Raw genomic sequence first — 22,324 nt, 5'->3', positions numbered from 1 at the left:
GTGTCGTTAACTCTATGTGCAGGATCGGTGCTATACGATCGTTCGTCTATATCGTGCATGAACGTTTGTCGTTCGTTTTCCAACGATAATAATTGGAAGTGTGTACGTAGCTTAAGATTCCTAGAGATTTCTCATGATACTGAATACTGCTTCAATTTTAGGTAGATGTTAAATGTAGTGGTTTGGTAAATCAACTACAGATTTATTATTTACTCTATGCAGTAAATATAACATTTACAACTGTCTGCTACTATAGAACCACAAGAATTTCACCATAGGCATGCTTTTGTAATCCCTCATGTACTTGTTTTTTTTTATAGTGTACTTTGCAACATATGGTGACCAATTAGATATAATCATTGGAAAGGCAGTGTTAGCCAAGTTACAAAAGATGGTTTTGGTTTACTGTGCATTTGCTGTGTACTGTTGATCGTTGCACTATATTTGATGCCTTATGTCTTTTTTTTTCTAATTTCACCCTTCATGTCGTCTTCATCTTCTTTTTCATCTTCATTTTCAGTGGATGGATGCATACACAAGGCAGCAGGCCCTCTTTTGAAGCATGAATGCAGCTTCCATGGTGGCTGTGAAACTGGACAGACCAAAATTACCTGTGGCTACCTACTTCCTGCCAGATGTGAGTATAATATACCCCTTTTGATAAAAATGCTAGCTTAATTTTTTAAGACTAAACGTTAAACATAAACTGAAACTAGTCAAGCCCTTTCGAATTCAGATTTCATCATGCATCAGATTTTAGAACTATGGTAAATTTACAAAACAAATGGGTTTACATTTCAATTCTACATTATTTTATTACAGTCTTACTTTTCAAATGCCTCTTTGAATAGTTTGGCCTTTCAAAACCACTTAGCTCCTTCAGAGTTGAATGCTCTCGAGAAGGTCGCCTACTCCCTCTCACCTCTTTCCTTCAGTTCTCTTATACCTACAAGTATGGGGGTTCAAGGTCTCCCTGCTAGAAACATCTGATCTTTAGTAATGCTATAACCTCAGTTCCAGCTACTTGAATAACCCTTTGAGAGGTCCTTCACCATTGTGACCATTGTGATGCTGTTGTGGTTCATTTCCGCCCATGCCCAGGAGTTAACTCCACACGGAAATGAACTGATGTCTTGTGGAACACTGTATTGTTCCTTATGTCATATTAGATTGCTCTGTTACAAACCTTATGATTCTATACAATCTCATGTGTATGCAATGTCTCTGTTATTGTTGTGTTATCTCGCCTCAGTAAACAATAAAAATAATAAAATACAAATAGGTATTTTACTGCACTGCAGCCAGTAGTTCTTTCCAGTAGAGCCTTCTTCAGGGTGGGTTTAGTAGGGGGTATGTGTATTATTAGTTAGTTATGCACAAAAAAAAAAAAAAAAGGAGTAGGAGGATTTCAACACACTAGATTCCACCATAACCACAGTAATTTGCAAAAGCCGCAGTGTACAGAGTCTGAGTGTGCAATATAGCCAGGGTGGCCCCTGCATCTATTTTATGACAAATTATCAAGTTAGTTGCAGTGTACTTAAATAATGTTAATTGTACCTGTGCCATACAATGAAAAAATTTGTGACTGACTTTAAAATAATTGATTTAATTCATTCTCTTGTCTTTGTAAAGCTAGGTGAACAAGCTTCTGATTATGTAGCAAGATGTGCTGTAATGCTATCTCATTTAATCGCTCTTTGTTCCCTCTTGATTATAATATCATAGACCGCAGGGCTTTTTTTGCTTTGTATAATGCAAAATATGGTTTATTGCTACTAGATGTGATTCATGCAGTGGGCCCCGTGGCAGAGGGAAATCCGGGGCCCCAACAGAAGGAGGATCTGCATAACTGCTACAAGAACAGCTTGTACATGGCTACTGAGGGCAAGCTACGCACACTGGTAAGATACTCCAGTAGTTACCATTTACAGCCTGCAAAACTTTGAAATTAGAACATGTTCCCTTAATCTAAATTTTCTAGAACATAGCTATTCTACATTTCCTATTAATTTATTGTCAGGCTTAACAAATCTATAATTCTTCCATCTGTTTTATACCTTCTCTTTCCTCTTACACCCCTGTCTCTTTTCTCTCCATTTATCATCGCAGACCATGAACACCTCTAGTGGTTCAATATAAGTATTGACTGAAGCCTTTCTACGTGATAATACATTTACTCTAGATATACTTGCTATCTAACTAAACCATGGATCACTATGACTTTTAATATTTTTCTGTTAATATTAATTGCATCTCGTCAACAAAATAAATAACCAAATGGCAGTAATGACTGATTTTAGAAATGAAGAAAAAAAGTAAACTTTCAATCTATCTTCTCTATGCAAGTGTTCTGCAGTGCAAAAGAGAATTCTCAAGGCACATAACTGTATTTTATGTGTGTGTGTTATTCATTTATTGTTTTTTGAATAGTTATTTACAACAAGGTGATCTCTTTGTATATATAAACATTATAAAAAAACGTATACAGTCCCTTCAATTAAAACTACTAAAATGAAATTGCTAACATTGTAAACGTACTTTTATTGACAAATATTTGTCTTTTTATAGGCTTTCCCGTGTATCTCTACTGGAGCATTTGGTGAGTGTTCAGTGACTGTGGTATGTGATCCATTTTGGATATTTTTTGAAAATATTTGTTTTCATATAACATGCTTTTTCACTAGGATACCCCTCTGATGAGGCTGCTGATGTAGCACTGGAAACCATTAGGAGCTACCTGGATGAACACAAGGACAAGGTGGGTGATCCTAAAGAAGGGAATTGTTTAGGACAAATACATTTTTGAGAAGTCTTCTTTTTTTTTTTTTTTTGTAAAGAACGGACGAGTCAGAGGAAAGCTATAGAGACATAGGGCAACATCAGATTTATAAGAACATGGTGCACAGAACTCAGACAGATTTTTTCATGACATGGTCAGTTCACCATGTGCAGTGGCATATTTTTTTTTTACTTGGAATTTGCATTGACCTTTATTAGTTACATATTTTGAAAGTTTTAGAAAAAACAGCTTGCAGTGCCTAGAAGTACATGAGTACACAGGTACATAATGAGAAGTGGAATGTCTAAATACAAAAACCTGAAGAGCAGATGCACTCCAATACCCAATACCCTCTACATGTCACATGAATAAAAAGAAGGAATCTAAATTGTGCTTTGGAGTTTCAAAGCTCCTATCAAATTGCAGGGTAGATGGGTCTCCTACCTTAAATCTAGGCAAAGTGAGAGAAATTTAAAAACAGGTAGGAAGGGTAAGAAGTCATTGGGAAACAGGGAAGGAGTCAGACCAGGGCCATCCAATGGCGCCAGAGAGAACATTCCTTCTGAGGATAAGATGTGACTATATATTCAATAGGGAATCATCAAAATCCCTCAGGAGGTAGTTTCTAAACCAAGGAGACAAATGTCCTGAAAGACATTCACTTTATCCTAAAGTCTAGCCACTATGTTCGCATTAAAAAAGTACCACATAACTTTCTGTTTAACCTGAGCTACCAAAGGAGAGCCGGACCTCAATGGTTTAACTAGAGTCTGCTTTACGGCTGGTGATAAGCTTAAATTATTATTTGTAATCCTGTGGAGAAAGGAGTAGGAATACCTCAAATAGATCCTTTCGTATACTCCTTTCAAGAAGGGTGTATATTATTTGATAAACTGCTATCCAAAAATGTTTCACATATGGTGGCAATGCCCTTGGGTCAAACGGTGAACCAACCTACGCACAGCCATGAAAACAGAGACTGGAGGCACTAAGGTGGGATTAAGCCAACCTGTACACTACCATGTACCAAAGAAGTATAACTGGCTTAATCGAAGGACACATTTTTGGCAACATGAGCTAATGTATCCCATATCCAGGAACCACTTTGACTCATCCAGTATGTGGCCAACATCCAACTTCCTGTGGGAGATATAAGACAAAGGATGCATGGTCACTGTTGTAACCAACAATATGTGCATATAAGTGAATGTTTTCCTTTTTTCTCAAGGGATCTTACCTACATATCCTCTCAAAAGCAGTGACAGTTAAGGTTAAGGCAAGGTTAAGTCGCATATAATAGACCTAATTTAATAAAGGGTTTACCCATGATAGTCTATCTTCTCTGGTCTTAAAGGGCGAAATGAATCAGACCTAATGTTAAAGGTATGCAAAAGTTTCAAAGGATAGAATATAATGAAACTTTTGTAGGGAGGCAAAATATTTCATCACATAAATAGTAGAATTAGGAACACCCTTAAAGTCCACCATTGGATATGGCTGGAATTATTAATCGCAGGCGGAAATCATTGGTCATTAACCAGCATTGCAAGGGGCCATTTGCGCTGTCTGGTAGTGCAGCATGTTTGACACTACCTGTGATTTAGGTAAATATAGTGTCTTTTTTTGCTACTCTGGATCCGAAGCCCCACCAAACAAACTTTAGCAAGGTATTATGTAGTGATCTAATAAGATGGTGTGATAGATTGAAATAATAGTGGCAGAGAAGAACAGTCAAGAAGTTAGATAAAGCCACCATCTGTAGACACTTTGAACTTTGTAGATATACGCATACAGCATGGCATGTTCAGCTATGTTTTGGAATCAGTTGGGGATAATTATGGGGTCCTTTTAAGGTCCTTCATCGGTGCTTCTGACATACATTTCCTGGATCTGTCTTGGATTTCACATCTTCCTAAGTGGCATCAGACTGTGTTTACATTCCCATTTGTATGAAAGCTTTGCAGCCAACAAAAGGGTATGGATTTTAGGACTATAGCTTGCACTGGCCTTTGACCTGTGTTTAAATTGTGGTTGATCATTTTTTTTTGCAATGTAATGTTTTTGTTTTTCTTACTTAACTGATCTCTTTGACAACTGGCTTCACACAGTTTGGAGCAGCACAATGTAAAATACATCAACCTTGCAGTGAATCTAATCACTTTTACAGAAGACTAGTAAAAATAGGTATTTTGTGTAAAACAAATATTTATCTCCAATGAAAGATGATCTCTAAATGTATGTTCATATTAGTATGTTAATTTATCTTCTTTCTTGAAATATGAGACCACTGTATGAAAATTTGCATTTACACTTAATAAACTCATTATTCCTGAAGTTTCAAAGGATCAGGGCTGTGTGTTATGTTTATGCTTATCTATTACATAGTTGTATTCATATACTGTCCTTTTTTTTACATATTACACATTTTTGTTATCTATCATTTTTAGTTGAATTATGGTATATTTATTGCATATTTGGAAATTACAATGTCTCATTATAATATAAAGTAAGTTGTGACCTAATTGATTCTTTTCTAACCTTTATAATGTGCATATATAAGATACTTATTAAATCCAGCGGTATTTTAATTCTGTATGAGATATTACATTAGTCCTGGTAATGCACTGATTATGTTCTATCATAAAATGTTAAACAGAAAAAAACTATGATGGTATCTTCTATCATATGATTATTTTGGTTGTTTTCTAGATTTCCCCTTGTTATCTAAAAGTCTGATTATGATTTTGAGTTGAATTCCCAGATTTGTTCCATACTGATATTCCAGAGGTTCTGGAAACAACATTCAAATGCCCAAAATTCTACTTTTAGTAGCACTTGTCAGTAAAAAAAAGTAGCCTTCACAGAGCTACACTTATGTTTTTTTTATACTCTGGCAGCCAGGCTAAAAAATGACTGTGCTTCTAAATGAGTCACTGACCTATAACCAGCATCCAGATAAGGATTTCTGACATGATGATTTTATGGTTGTTCTATTGGCTCACCGATCAGTACAGCTACAGTTAGGTGCATAAATATTTGGACAGAGACAACTTTTTTCTAATTTTGGTTCCATACATTAACCACAATTCATTTTAAATGAAACAACTTAGATGCAGTTGAACTGCAGACTTTCAGCTTTAATTCAGTTGGTTGAACAAAAAGATTGCATGAAAAAGTGAGGAACTAAAGCCTTAATGCCTTTTTTACACAATAACTTCATTTCAGGGGCTCAAAAGTAATTGGACAAATTAAAAAGCTGAAAATGAAACGTTCATTTCTAATACTTGGTTAAAAACTCTTTGCTGGCAATGACAGCCGGTAGTCTTGAACTCATGGACATCACCAGATGCTAGGTTTCCTCCAGCTTTCAGTTGCTGTTTGTTTGTGGGCCTTTCTGTCTGAAATAGTCTTCAACAAGTGAAATGCATGTTCAATTGGGTTCAGATCGGGTGACTGACTTGGCCATTCGGGAATTTGCCACTTCTTTGCTTTAATAAACTCCTGGGTTGCTTTGGCTGTATGTTTTGGATCATTGTCCATCTGTATTATAAAACGCCTCCCAATCAATTTGACTGCATTTAGCTGGATTTGAGCAAACAGTATAGCTCTGAACACCTCAGAATTCATTCAACTGCTTCTGTCTTGTGTCACATCATCGGTAAACACTATTGTCCTAGCGCCACTGGCAGCCATGCATGCCCAAGCAATCACACTGCCTCCACCATGTTTTACAGATGATGTGGTATGCTTTGGATCATGAGCTGTTCCACGCCTTCCCCATTCTTTTTTCTTGCCATCATTCTGGTAAAGGTTGATCTTGGTTTCATCTGTCCAGAGAATGTTTTTTCAGAACTGTGCTAGCTTTTTTAGATGTTTTTGAGCAAAGTCCAATCTAGCCTTTCTATTCTTGAGGCTTATAAGTAGCTTGCACCTTGCAGTGCACCCTTTGTATTTACTTTCATGCAGTCTTCTCTTTATGGTAGACATGGATATCTATATGCCTACTTCCTGGAGATTGTTGTTTGCTTGGTTGGCTGTTGTGAAGGGGTTTGTCTTCACCATGGAAAAAAATCTGCGATCTTTCACCACTGTTGTCTTCCTTGGACGTCCAGGTCCTTTGGTTGCTGAGTTCACTAGTGCTTTGTTTCTTTCTCATGATGTACCAAACTGTAGATTTTGCCACTTCTAATATTGTTGCAATTTCTCGGATGGTTTTTTTCTGTTTTTTCAGCTTAAGGATGGCTTGTTACATCTGCATGGAGAGCTCCTTTGTCCGCATGTTGTTTGTTCAAAGAAAAATCTTCCATAAACAAGCACAACCCCCCCCCTCAAATCAACACCAGGCCTTTTATCTGCCTTATTGAAGATGGCCCAATGAAGGAATTGCCCACACCAGCCCATGAACTAGCCTTTGAGTCAATTGTCCAATTACTTTTGAGCCCCTGAAATGAAGTGATTGTGTAAAAAAAGGCTTTAGTCCCTCACATTTATCTTTGCAATCGTTTTGTTCAACCCACTGAATTAAAGCTGAAAGTCTGCAGTTCAACTGCATCTGAGTTGTTTCATTTAAAATTATTTGTGGTAATGTACTGAACCAAAATAAAAAAAAAAAGTTGCCTCTGTCCAAATATTTATGGACCTAACTGTATATGCAGAACATGACAGTAAGGAAGCTAGTGAAGTATACATGTTTGTGCCCAAATGTATGTAATGACTCATTTATTTTGAAAAAAAGATTGTCATTTTGCCTATTCTGATCCTGTCTGGTTGAGGTATCTACTAACTCTGCAAGATGAATTTGAACATTGGAAGTGGTATTAGGAGTAACACCAAGGATATGGCACTATTTATTGTATCTTATATGAACCAAAGCTTTGAGCCTATTGATTTGTCAATATCTTTGTCATTACATACCAAATGGTATATGTACTGCTTTGCCTATTCAGGACAAACAAGCCTATTAAAGGGCTGGACAGTGGACAATAGGTGTTAAACAATGCTCTGGGTACAGCAGCTTTCTTCCTCTATCTTTTAATGAGAAAAACCTGCAGGCAGGGCCTTCTCATTCTACGGGCTGATCTGCTGCAACCAGCAGGCAATAACCAGTCACAAACCATAGTTTGGGGACTACTGGTCTGTATGTTAATAATGTACAATAGATTAATGTTACCCCATTACTAAGTTCTGTTTGTTCCTCCAACACTCCTTTTAAACTTCAAGGGGATATTCTGTTTTTTCACTAGGCATTTAGGAAATCATCAGAAGTGGTTATAAAACTATTTTTTGGTACTCAATTCAATTAGCAGCCATGTGTCTCCTCCTGGACCACTTCACATCTCCTTTCTTCCTCTTTGTTATTTTCTCGTGCGTCAGATACCCATCATGATAAAAAATGTTTGGTTCTAGCATTGTTGATTTGTTTTTGATTAGGACAAGAGTGCATGCTCTGGGTGATCATGTATGTTCAGTTCAGTTATTAAAAGCAAGGATCACAATGAATACCTGGTACCCTGATACTTCTCACAAATGCCTGTTCTAGGTTTGTGATTCAGTAGTAAACTAAAAATATGGACTACAGCCCTCAGGTATGCAGTTTTAAAAATAGGTCAATGATAATGACTCCTATTTTTCTGCCATAAAATATTCCTTAAAAACAAATAGTATCCAAATTTATGTTCAGTAAATATTAATATAGAAACGTGCACTTTTATTTTCAGTTTGACCGTATTATCATCTGCGTTTTCACGGCAAAAGATGAAGAGATCTATCTTAACAAACTTCCTGAATATTTCCCATTTGGTAAGTTGGTTGTAAATATTTTAATATAAACACATACTAGAGATCAATGACAGTGGCATAATTGTTTATGGTACAGGTAGAGCAGGCTTGTTGTTGAAGGAAGAGTCGCTGGAGATAAAGATGAATAATGTGTATGACAAGTACCATGTTTCATCTTTGGATAAAGTCCTTCCTAAGTCTACATACACACAAAAACTTTTTCAACTGTCTTTGAGTTTTAGGTATAACTTCAGCTTAAAACTTCTAATATTGGCTTTGCAATACAAAGTTACCTCTTTGGTCGTCATAAGACGACATCCTAAGTCCCCAGTAGTTACATAATTCGGGCACTGTGGGAGGAAAGGGAGGTAAGTTAAGTTCTGCTTTAATATAATGATTGTTAGGGAGAACATGAATAAAAGAGTCAAAGAAATTATTAATGATGAGTTTTTGTTATGAAATACAGATATGGAGATCAGTCAGTTGTTTTTAAACCATGGGCAACACACACATGTACTCATTTGAGGACATATATATTGTAGTATGCCCTAATGGCTCTTGGTTGTCAGTGCGTGCTGCAACTCAGCAAACTCTGCAGTAGCTTGAGGGATGCTGGATGCCCATGATTGGCTTAGATTATCATTTCATAAAAGAATAATGAACTCTGCACTGCGATGGAGAAAACAATATTTATAGACCAGAGGGAGCGACAGCTGCTGTCCATGCTTAAAGATGTTGGTAGAATAAAGGACTTGGGGTGCTGTGGGACTTCACAATTTCTGGGACCCATTGCTGCCACAACTCCCATTCCATCTGCAGCACTTAACTAAATTCTCATTTGAGCTCTTTCTGTTTATAAATGCAAGAGTTTGCTAACTAGTTTTAGACCTGTACTTCTCAATAACAATTTTAGTAGCAGTGAAATCTATAGATGTTGTTATATTTATTTGTCAAACATAAAATAATGGTAATTTAATAACTTCAATATAAGGCTGAAAAATTCAAACTGCCTTTCACACAAAAAGTACAGAGTTTTTTAAATGTAATAATAAAGTATATCAACCAAACTCCTGCAAGGAACAGCCTGGAAGTACTAGTCTCTCCTATGAAAATTTGCATTTGCCTGCTGCAGACCCCTTCATAAAGACTTCTAGAAAATTGCAGCTTTAAAATATTCTATACCAAATAAGATGCTGAAATTACAAGAGTAAGGAACTGACCCTGTATGAGCACTGTATGAGCAAGTATATTAAGCCTTTACTTTGGATCTATTGGAGAAAAGAAGGCTTAGTGATAGTATATCATTCAAATTTAATTCTAAATCCGATTTGGGTTAGTATTTCACAAATGCTTTAATCATATAAACTGAACGGTTACAGGTTTTACAGCTCTTATACAAAGGCCTGTTATCCTGAATATACTAAAAGACAGGATCTCATAAATACAGTATACTTCATACACAGCATTTAATTAATAGCATACAAACAACACTAAAATGAAGACTTTCATACCTGCTAATTACAATTCAGCTTCCACTGAACTACTGCAATACTTTGATTAAGCTGATCTTTAATTGGTAGCTATACATTATGGTGTGGCACTTTGTTTTGCATTTGTTAATGTGTTATTGACTCGGTGTAGGACATTACTTATTGGAAGAAATAACTGTTAGGATAGAAGGTATTCATGTCTTATTCCATCACATATCCTCAAAATTAGGGGATTAATCTTCATTTCAGGGTAGTGAAGTGGAGCTTTGCAAATCTTTTTTTTTACTCCATTGGATAAATATTCATTCAGAATTGCTGGTATATATTGATTTGATACAGCCTAATATATAAAGTACTTTGGTTTAGTGAAGAGCACTTTCCTTAGTGCATCCTCACTGTAACCTTCTTGGTTATACTTTCTTTTTGTGAAAGGAAAACCATAGCATGTTTAGAGTTTTCTTTTTTGTTTTGTTTTTGATAGATGTGATCAGCCTAATGAAAATAGATTTACCAAAGACTATTGACCTTGCTGTTGTTTAGAACTAATAAATATGTGCCACATGTACTCTAATAAAAACCTTAAGTAAGTGTTACAAGCAGCTTGTGTTTAGCTGCACTGACCTGTAAAACCAACGAATGTAGTTCAAGGACATCCCACTAGGTATCACCGATATATAAACAAATAATATTTTGTTAATGGCATTTTGAGTTTAAAAGGATCTTGATTTATTATAGAGTATATATGGGATGTTTCTTGTAGTGGATATGTTTGCTTTTTATATACAGTTAGGTCTATAAATAGTTGGACAGACAACTTTTTTCTAATTTTAGTTCTGTACATTACCACAAATAATTTTAAATGAAAAAACTCAGATGCAGTTTAACTGCAGACTTTCAGCTTTTAATTCAGTGGGTTGAAGAAAAAGATTGTATAAAAATGTGAGGAACTAAAGCCTTTTTTTTACACAATCACTTCATTTCAGGGGCTCAAAAGTAATTGGAAAATTGACTCAAAGGCTATTTCATGGACTGGTGTGGGCAATTCCTTTGTTATGTCATTATCAATTAAGCAGATAAAAGGCCTGGAGTTGATTTGGTGTTGGGGGGGTTGTATGTGGAAGATTTTGCTGTGAACAGACAACATGCGGTCAAAGGAGCTCTCCATGCAGGTGAAACAAGCCATCCTTAAGCTGCAAAAACAGAAAAAAAACATCAGAGAAATTGCTACAATATTAGGAGTGTCAAAATCTACAGTTTGGTACATCATGAGAAAGAAACAAAGCACTAGTGAACTCAGCAACGCCAAAACACCTGGACGTCCACAGAAGACAACAGTGGTTGATGAACGCAGAATCATTTCTATGGTGAAGAGAAACCCCTTCACAACAGCCAATCAAGTGAACAACACTCTCCAGGAAGTAGGCATATAGATATCCAAGTCTACCATAAAGAGAAGACAGCATGAAAGTAAATACAGATGGTGCACTGCAAGGTGCAAGCCACTCATAAGCGAATAGAATAGAAAGGCTAGATTGGACTTTGAACCAAGATCAACCTTTACCAGAATGATGGCAAGAAAAAAGAATGGAGAAGGCGTGGAACAGCTCATGATCCAAAGCATACCGCATCATCTGTACAACATGGCGGAGGCAGTGTGATGGCCTGGGCGTGCATGGCTGCCAGTGGCACTGGGACACTAGTGTTTATCGATGATGTGACACAGGACAGAAGCAGCTGAATGAATTCTGATGTGTTCAGAGACCTACTGTCTGCTCAAATCCAGTTAAATGCAGTCACATTGATTGGGAGGTGTTTTATAATACAGATGGACAATGACCCAAAACATACAGCCAAAGCAACCTAGGAGTTTATTAAAGCTAAGAAGTGAAATACTTTTAAATGGCCAAGTCAGTCACCTGATTTGAACCCAATTGAGCATGCATTTTGTTGAAGACTAAACTTCGGACAGAAAGACCCACAAACAAACAGCAACGGAAAGCTGCAGCAGTAAAGGCCTGGCAGAGCATTAAAAAGGAGGAAACCCAGCATCTGGTGATGTCCATGAGTTCAAGATTACAGGCTGACATTGCCAGCAAAGGGTTTCAACCAAGTATTATAAATAAACTTTTTATTTTCAGCTTTTTAATTTGTCTAATTACTTTTGAGCCCCTGAAATGCAGTGATTGTGTAAAAAAAAGGCTTTAGTTCCTCACATTTTTATGCAATCTTTTTGTTCAACACACTGAATTAAAGCTGAAAGTCTGCAGTTAAACTGCATCTGAGTTGTTTCATTTAAAATTAATTGTGGTAATGTACAGAACCAAAATTAGTTAGTTGTCTCTGTCCAAATATTTATGAACCTAACTGGCTTTGCTTCCTGGTTAGTAGTATTACCTAATAACTGTGCGTTTTTACTTCTCAATGCAAGCCAGTAATTCAGGTTTGATATATTTCCTGATATACAGATAAATACCAGATGGAAAATTTTTGATTATTTTATCTCGCATGCAGAATTGCAAAAGTAAAATGTATATAATATTAAAAAAATTACCAAAAAATGTTATTATCAATGCTTACTTTTTAAAAACACGCTACAGTTTTGCTTTATAATATGTAAATTTAATACTAAATAAAATATAAAATATGTTTTAAAAAAACTCCCATATTAGCGTTTTAGATGTACTTCTAGTAGTGGTGTGCAGCACACTGCTAAAGGGTTAAGCTTAAAACATGGCTTTTCTCAAGAACAATGTAATACAATGCAATTTACCAGTCCTTTGATGTGGTGGCTGCATTTGTTGTTTTTTTTATTAAAAATGTTGATCCAGCCAGTAATTTACTTTTTGTCCTAGGGTGACAATGCTCACCAACTATGCTGTATCTAGAAGTAGCATAGCCACCCTAAGGTAGGATGTTTGTTAGAAGTAAAGATTCCTTCTCTTCTTCTCATTTCTTTAAAATGGGAGGGGCATTTTGTAGTGAATCTGGAAAGAGATAACATTTTCTGAGCTTTCAGTTCCCTGCACAGCAAGTTACAAGGACAAGGAAAGATCAAGAAAGATTAGCAGGAATTTTTCTATAATTGCAGAAAATGTTGTTAGCCTGAACAAAAATACAGCCACCACATCCAAGGGCTGTAGACTTGCAATATACTGTATTTAATAGCTATATTTTTAATTTAGGTCTAGGGGCAAAGGCTTGTAGTTCACCTTGCAAACTGCCCAAATGTGTACCCTGAGGTATTGTTGTTGCTTCGAATACAACCCTAATATAGTAGGCCATTTATTCCTTCTTGCATACAACTGTTTGAGGCTCAAAAGCCTTTATCAGTGAATAATATAGAAGTAAAACCTAAACAAACAAGAAGAGATAACCGCTTAGGTTATGATGAGGTAGCATAAAGAAAAAAAAATTAACAGTTTAATTATTGGTGATAAGCACAGTACTACCTCATTGAAGCAACCTTGTTTTTTTCCAGGGTGTAAATTGATTGGGGAGAGTTACTAATCCTCTTTTGGGAATTGGTGTTGAGTACCTTTATGTATATTTAGGATACAAAAGAAAAAAGGAGAAAGAAAGAGGTATTTGTTCACAGTTTTTTGTTTGAATAGATAATTATGTATTAGTGTAAATTCAATTTCATACATAATTGTTTTACAAGCGTAAATAAAATATATATCCAGTCTGGTTTGTACATCAACCGACCGGAATTTATTTCCTAGACAATTATGCAACTAGCTATTAACCGTGCGCGTCTTATGCGGTCCCGACACGTTTCCCCTTCATAGGCTTCCTCAGGGGAGTTTAAGCTTAGGATCTGTTTGGTAGTTCAGTTGCTACCTCCTGTATAGTCGGAGGTGTGTTACACTTGTTTAGGAAGTCTGCAGAGGAGGAATCTCAGCAAAAGTATTTGGCTGAGAGCTGTAGGCACATACCCCGAGGTGTAAGTAAATGTCGTAGACACCATGGAAGATGTTTGATAGTATGTAATGTCAAAGAGTTATGATAACATTTTGAAGGGGCTCCTAGACAATTGGTTGGTGAGATTTGACCCTAAAGAGGTGTTCTAGCGATAGAGGATGCAGAAATAGATTTAGCTCCAGAACCTATATTGGAAGTCCAATGGATTGTAAAATGTTACTCTCAAGTCCCGCTGGGTATCCTGACAGCCGCGTGTGCTTGCAGCTGTAAGTGACAGGGTGTCTTTTAGAGAATCTATGACTTTTCACCTAAAGAGCAAAGTGGTTGTAACTTTTTAAATGTAATGAGGCATAAGAAATTGTGCTCTAAATTATCTCTTTATCTGTAAAATTGTCTAAGGATTCCAGAAAACAGAAACCATACAGGTATATCAGTTAAAGAAGCCCAATGAAGAGAACCATAAGAATGTCATAAAAACATACCAGTTACCATACCATAGTCATTATTTTTTATTATTTCATGTTTACATGGATAAAATATTAAATTTAGATAGCAAAGAGGAAGGCAGACAAGTAGCTAAAATCGCTCTCGGGTAAATATACCACTCATATTTGTAATATTCAAGCAGCCACTGGCTATTTTCATGATTCTGTTACCAAGTAAACCACATGTCAGGTTTTGGAAAGATCTGCTAGTGTCTAGAGAGAAATTATGTGGATATGAGACAGGTTAATCGATTCACTCAGGTTACAGCTCTCTGTGCTTTTCCAGAATAAAACAGAAGCCTTCGTGAGTCCCAGGGTAAGAACATTGTGTGCAAGTCAGGGAAGGCTAACCTGTTAATGTGTGTTAAGTGCCTGCAAGCTAATGATGTTTACATTTTACACCCTATAAGGGCATGAATTTGTAATTTGATTGTGCTTTATTAATACTGTTGTTTCAAATAATACTTGCATACTAATTGCTTTGTTTGGTTGGCTCCTTCTGTATATTGTGAAACTCGGTAGTGATGAAAACATGACTATAAGGATACATTTTCTGACATCTAATATTCCTTCCCAAACTGTCTTTCATTTATGACTTTGAAACTCGGAACTGCTATATTATCTTCTCTTGGCAGTTCAGCTGATTTTTTATGTAATGTTGCATCATATTATGTGTTTTGTTTTTAAAATGATATTAAATTAGACCTCTTTCACCATTTAAAACGCAGTGGTGCTCATTTTAAACAGCTCTGTGTAGAATGCTACAGGGCATATCTTAGACAAAAGAACATCATATTATACAAAGGATTAATACTTCTGTCTTCTCATATGAGTGGACTTTGCTGTATTGTCATATGTTCCCTGCAAAACAATTCCACAGCAAATTTTAACGTGAACCAGAATTGTGCTTCAAATTGGTACATTTTATGATATATTCATGCAATGTTTTTGTTTTTTTTTTTTTCTTTTTACATGCTTGCTGTTCTATACTTGCAAAAATATAGTTCAGATTTGCATATTTTTTAGTAATTTTTATGAGTATTTTAAAAGTTTTAATGAGTAACCAATACACAAATACAAAAATAAAATACACAAAATGTCCACACCAGGACAATTGGGTATACATTACACCAGACATATCATGTCCAGACTCTGAACACCTAGAGTCCAGACGCATATTACAGTAGCTTTGACTTGGCTTTGACTCTGAGCATCCCTATAGACAATCTTACTACAATGCATAAACGTATACAACTTATTACCCTGTTTGGCCCATAAGCCCTCCGTAAAGCCACCCTTTTTGCTGGTCAGGTCTCCCCAGAAACCAGGGGTACCCAGGATCTTCTCTATATTACTGGCCCTGGCTCTTACATTTTCTGGGAGTTGGCATGGGAATATGTGGGGAGCAGAAAAGGGGGAGGGAAGGGTGAAGAGGAGAGAGACTGGCACCCAAGAGGCCACCACTAGCTCTTTGTCTGCTGCTGTCGCCCAGCAGAATGATAAAGAGAGTCATTCTTTAAATGTTTAGCAGCGAGGTATCTAAGTCTTTAGGGAGGTAATACAATAACCAGAGGTCTTATATTTTGGGGAAGCTTTTAATTTTTCTTGCAATCTAGTAACCGTATTTTAGACTTGCATATTTTAACATAATGAATAATGTTACAATATTTGCCATCCCGCTCAACAAAATCAATAATATACATACATAGTATACTGTTTTCAATAACTCTGTACAAATTAAAGGGGGTATTTTTAAAAATGATATATACTACTTTCCCATAAGATTTTCCCTTTTTACCAAAGCTCTTTTCCCTCTTTACCAAAGCGCCTAAAATTAGCACATTAGCTGCAAAACTGAACCATGGAGCAGAGAAAGAAGGTGGCCTGGTCAGACAAATCACATTTTCATTTAGAATCATGTTGATGGCTAGATGTGTGTGAATTGTTTCAACTGGGAAAGCCTTGTGAAACTCACGTGCACCAGTTTATGCAACAAAATCCCCTAGATTAGCTAGGGAACTATTTTCATATTGTGCTGGAGGCCTTATTGATACCATTTAGAAATAGACCCCCATGGACCACCATTATGATAAAGGGACAGTAAAGCACATTCACCAAGTACTACTATTAAAACCCTGATCACACAAATAGAGAGGGACCGAAATGTTTTGGTCCAAAGGGAATTTACCAGATTAAATATTTATATCATGAATCAGTATTTTATCACCAAATTACTTGACTCATTATACTTGTTCTTATCCATAAACATCTCAAAGAACCTTACTATTAAAACCAGACAGAAACCAATTATATTATTGATGGCCTGTATGATAATCTTTGTGAATTATTTTTTTTTTTATAGTCAAAAATCTCAAACAGGTCAATATAGTGCTTGACACCCCTCCCCCCACCAATCCCCCATATCTGTAGGGATCAGTGTTATACCCCTGTATCTAAAGAGAGGGTGCATCAGAACAGTAACTGCTCAATGTCTTACCATTGGGTTTGGTTTTTAAAGCACACCCAGCCTAACCATAAAAGTCACAGGCCTGGCATTTAACTGCAGATAAAGACCTCTGTCCTTTGTGAAAGCTTTCTTATCTGCAATCAGAAAACTCTTTAGGCTGCGTACACACGTGCAATAATTATCGTTGGAAACTAACGACTGTTTGTCCGATAATTGTTAACAAAAAATGTGCACAACGATGCCGAGGATTGTTGCTGGAAATGATTGACCGCCCCGGTGGATGATTGGGCAACGATTGTTTGCAATCTATTGTGTGTACGGTCGTTCAGTGAGCGTTGATGGTTCTGCAGTACACTTTCTCCTTTACATGTCACTTTCTGCGTCGTTCAAACAATCGTATCTAGCGTGTGTACATTATTGGTGGATTATATTTGAACGATCGTATTGTTACAGCATGCACAGATTTGTGCACAATACGATTGTTCAAAATAATCGTGCATAATCGTTAGTCGTTCGGTTTCTAACGACACTTATTGCACATGTGTACCTGGATTTATTCTGAGCACTGAGCATTGCTGATAACACAGCTTACATTGTGGATAAGGAAGGAAACAGCCTAGTATCAGGCAGAGACTTTTCTGCTGATGTTGGGGTAATCAAACTTCAGCACAGTTTGCTGTAATTCCTGCATGCATGTATTTAGGCAATGTCATATAATTTGGGCTTTCAGCTCTATCAAATATAGCCCTGGATAGCCTTTCTAAAATAATAGAAAATACCTTTGTTCATTTGTAGTGTCAGAGAGGTGCCAGAACTAGGGATATGATCACTGTGAACACTTTTGACCCCAGGGTGAGAGCTAAAACCACACAAAAAATGGTGTTCATGACTTGCCTTTCTATCCTGCTTCTGTCTCATCACTTTTCTTATTTGTCTAACAGCAACCACTCTCATGATGGTAATTATCTGCATACGTCCCACATGCTGGGTCCTGCTAACTCTTGCTGCTCAGTGTTTCTGCTATAGTTCTAGGTAGGGCTTGCTTTTCCGACAATTTAAAAGGTTCTTCTACAACGTCTTGATGAAATGGAGATTTATTTTCTGTTGGATATGGATTCTGATTACTGGTCAATGGAGAACATAATGTAGTATATGAATCCAAAAGCCTGACATACCATGGGGCTATAGAGTGACACCGATGTGACAGCATTATGAACAATCATGGTCTTGTCTTACATTAGACTGTCATTTGCTGTATGTTTAGGCTGCAACTAGAAATCCAGAGGAAAGGTGATAACTAGAGTGTCTGCCATTGCTGCTTCTTGTCCAAAATGTACATGTTCCTGATTACCATGCTGTCTTTTGCTTTAAACGTTTTTTTTCAGCTATTTAGCCATTTTTCCTTTTTTGGATAGAGAAGGTAAAGTAAAATTTTCATGAAAAGTCAATTGGTATTTTCTTTAACTCTTCTTACCCCCTTCTTCTTCCTTTCTCTTTTTTCATAACCTGCTCATTCACCAACATAACACTAATCACTAAAAGTATGGGATGGGACCTTTTCTACCCTATAGAAAACAATAAAACCATGCAACAAACATTTTCAGAAGGGAATCAGCAAAGCCAACCACTATCATTCTCTCAGAATCACACTGCTGGTCCAATCCATTTCACATAATACAAAGGGGTTCATCCATCACCTTCACATTTGGAACAAGAATAAAATTATTTATTCTTGTAATACCAGGTGCACCATTACATTGTAACAGATATACCTTTACCAAACTGGATATATTATCCTTAATGGGAACCTGTCATGACAAGAATGTGGGAACCTTTGATGACTACATTTTCATTTTTTTTATGGTTCCAGCTCAGGTGATGTCATCCTGATTCTATCTTCACCAATTGGTGAATCTATGACATGGAACAAGCCTAAATGTATCAGGTGTGAGGACACTTGAAATGAGCATACACCATTTCATGCTTTGGAGGTAATTAACCCACCAAGTAGTGAAGCAAGGAAAAGACTGACACCTGGATTTTATGCAAATTTGAAAACTAGTCCACAATAGCAGTTTCTAAATTTCTGCCCTGATGAATTCTCTTTAAGGTTGTATGGTGTCCTAATGAATATATTTGATCTTTTAACACTGATATTGTTTTTCCTATTGCAGGCCCAGAAGACTTGCTGTAGTTCTGTGTGTGAAGACCGATTGAACTAGATATGATCTATTATCCGTTCTCTTTCACACTCTTACTCTGATATCAGTAAAGTCAATGATACACAAACCTTAATAGTGTGATTATTTACCCCAAACAGTAGGCACTACAAATAATGAAAGAGAGAGAACCGCCCTAATAATTTCATTAGGAGCTGAGCTTAAAACCACTTATTGATTTGTTTTTCCATTAATCTAAGAAAGCCAATGACCTATCACTTTGAGAAACACTACAGCTAGAAAACTGTCAACATAAAAGACAGCCATCCGAGATGGCTTGAATACCCAATGCCCGCGCTGGAGAAACATGACTACCCTGATAATTCATAGTGCAAACACTAAAAATTCCAACACTTTATTCATAAATAACAAATACTTGGAACAGAATGTAACATTTTATTGATTGAAGCTGACCACACATGGTTTGAGTATTTAGAAAATTCTTTAAAGAATATTCAACAAATATTCTTTATCAAAAGGATTACTGCTAAATGAAAAAACACATTTAAAATAGTTCCATCTCAGTCATTAAATTTTATAGCAACTAGTTCTAAACATTTTCTCACTGAAGTGAAGCAGCTAACATTTAAAATGGAATTCTCCTGCATGGTAAAAACATGAACTGGTATTATTTAACAAAGACAATTGCCTACAGAGAATTATTCTCAAGTAATCTGGTAATCATTTGGACTATTATCGCCCATTATATCTGTTGTCTTGGGACTTAAACACTTATTATTGCTCTATTCAAAGAATCTTTATTAAAGTGTTTGTGGCCAAAGAGATGGCTATAGAAGAAGGGGAATATTGGTTAAAACTGGACCTTCTGGTAATTCACAGGCAAATAAAGTGGTAATCTGCATGTGTTTGACCTGCTTTACCATCCACATAGAAATTAGAGTGACCAACTGTGCTCTCACAGTATGCTAATGGTTAGAGAGTGAGAATAAAAGGCACTATGCAAGTTTTCTCTCACAGGTTCACTGTGAATAGATTTTTTTTTATCAAATTTTATCATACTTTAGCCAGAAATCAAACCTGGCAAAAGAAATAATTTGTTTTTGATTGAGTTCCTTATCTGAGTTTTAGATACAAATACAGTGTCTTGGGTGATTCCATCAGCCTTTTCTTTTGTGCTAATTTTTGGGCCATGCTTTTACAAATTCTGGTAAAGAATCGCCAAGGGTATATTCTTTGGAATATTGCCTGTGCCATGCTCAACACAAGAAAGGGCAGAGGGAGCTTATATAGCTAAATAGATAGACTTTTCATTAAGGTACAACCTGTATACCTGAGATGGTTTGCACCTAAATGAAAAGTGGTCTGTTGTACTAGGGGAAAGATTTAGGGGAATGGTGGAGGGATATTTAAACTAGGACAGAGGGGGGTGGGACAGTTAAATAAGGTGGCAGAAAGGTTAGTCAGGGGTCAGACACTAGTTGAGGGGGGATTGGGGATAGTTGGGGGGAGGGTTATGGATAAGTGTATGAAGCTTCCAATGTTACAAACAAACATTGGATTGTGCAGTACTAGTTGTACTGAAAAACAAAATGATTTGGCAAACAATGATGGTAAAAGCAGCAATGGTTTAAAGAGCCTGTTCACCAATGCTAGAAGTCTAGCAAACAAAATAGGGGAGTTAGAAGCCTTAATGAGTGAAGAGAGTTGGCATTGCTAAATCTTGGCTTTGTTCTTCGCATGACTGGACTGTCAATATTCCTGGGTATATTCTCTTTCGTGAAGACGTCAAACAAAAGGGTGGTGGTGTCTGTGTGTATGTGAGAAGTGATCTAAAAGTGAATGTGAAAGAAGAAATTGCGGATGGAACAAGCGATAAGGTTGAGGCATTGTGGGTGGAGTTGAATGTGGGGGTGAATATCACACAATTAAATATTGGAGTCTGCCCTAGACCCTCCAGTGCTAAGGAAGAAATAGAAAATCCACTACTAGCACAGATAAAAAAAGCAGCAAAAATTGGAAGTGTTTTAATCATGAGAGATTTCAACTACCCTGACATTGACTGTAGTAATGGCACTACAGGAACAGCAAAAGGGAGGAAATTTGTGAATTTAATACAAGATCATTTTATGGTACAGTTTATAGAAGCCCCAACTAGAAATTATACTCTGCTGGACTAAGTTCTTTCTAACAATGCAGAGCTTATAACAAATGTCTATATAAAAGAGAATCTGGGTAACAGTGACCATAATATGATTGAATTTATTGTAAGTTTTAAACAGGAAGCAAAAACAGGAATAGTAAAAACATTTAATTTTAGGAGAGCAAATTTTCCATTATTAACGGCAGCTGAGGGAAAATATTGTCATCAAAAAACAGAAGTTGGAATGTTCAAGTCGGATTTTACAAAACCTTTTTAAAAACCTATGTGGCTCACAGCTGATGTTAAAAAAGCCATAAGTAACAAGAAAAGAGCATTCCAAAAATATAAAAACGAAAGATCACCTTCATCGTTTGAAAACTATAAAGCATATAACAAAAGATGTAAAAAGGAGATACAATGTGCAAAACTTCAAAATGAAAGACACATTGCAAAGGAAAGTAAGGCAAACCCCTAAAAATGTTTTAAATATATAAATAGCAAATAGATCTGAGCATGTAGGCCCCATAAAGGGTGTTTCTGGGTTGGTAAGTGGGGATAAAGAAAAGGCAGATTTGCTAAACACTTTTTTTTAGCTCTTTGTACACAAAGGAAAATGGCACAGCTGAAGTGCAAGTTCATAATAGCAATGTCACTGCCCTAAATGAGTCACAATGGCTCAGAATTGATATGACTGAGAAACAGCTGGGAAAAATTAAGGTTGACAAAGCACCAGGACCTTTGGATTACATCCACGTGTCCTCAAAAAGCCGAGCTCGGTTATTTCAAAGCCATTATTTCTAATTTTTAAAGACTCTATAGTCATTGGCAAGGTACCGATGGATTGGTGTAAGGCCAATGTGGTTCCTACCTTCAAAAATGGAGCAAAGTCATTATCAGGTAACTACAGGCCAGTTAGTTTAACGTCCATAGTTGGAAAGGTCCTAGAGATTTTGATAAAGAACCACATGGAGGAGTTTCTGCTAGAAAAAATTTTTATAAGTGATAGTCAGCATGGCTTCAAGAAAGACAGAAGTTGTCCAACAAGTTTACTCTCTTTTTATGAGGAAGTAAGTAAACAGGT

The 22,324-nt window shown here is 36.5% G+C and overlaps 1 protein-coding gene across 2 annotated transcripts in view; it reads left to right on the top strand.

The window, feature by feature from the left end:
- MACROD1 (mono-ADP ribosylhydrolase 1) overlaps positions 1–19,888 on the top strand; it is a 418,223-nt gene extending 398,335 nt beyond the window's left edge. The window contains exons 5-11 of one of the 2 annotated variants that reach the window (XM_072421469.1): positions 521–637; positions 1,783–1,904; positions 2,572–2,602; positions 2,688–2,761; positions 8,500–8,581; positions 14,743–14,772; positions 19,098–19,888. In XM_072421469.1, the coding sequence (XP_072277570.1) occupies positions 521–637; positions 1,783–1,904; positions 2,572–2,602; positions 2,688–2,761; positions 8,500–8,581; positions 14,743–14,747 (431 nt within the window). In that variant the 3' untranslated portion in view covers positions 14,748–14,772; positions 19,098–19,888. The remainder of the gene's footprint in view (positions 1–520; positions 638–1,782; positions 1,905–2,571; positions 2,603–2,687; positions 2,762–8,499; positions 8,582–14,742; positions 14,773–19,097) is intronic. The other variant, XM_072421468.1, reaches the window with a different exon arrangement.
- Positions 19,889–22,324: the final 2,436 nt, after the last annotated feature.

This window comes from Pyxicephalus adspersus, chromosome 9, assembly GCF_032062135.1.
Source record: "Pyxicephalus adspersus chromosome 9, UCB_Pads_2.0, whole genome shotgun sequence".
Taxonomy (NCBI): Eukaryota; Metazoa; Chordata; class Amphibia; order Anura; family Pyxicephalidae; genus Pyxicephalus; species Pyxicephalus adspersus.
This window is presented reverse-complemented; position numbering and strand designations above follow the sequence as displayed.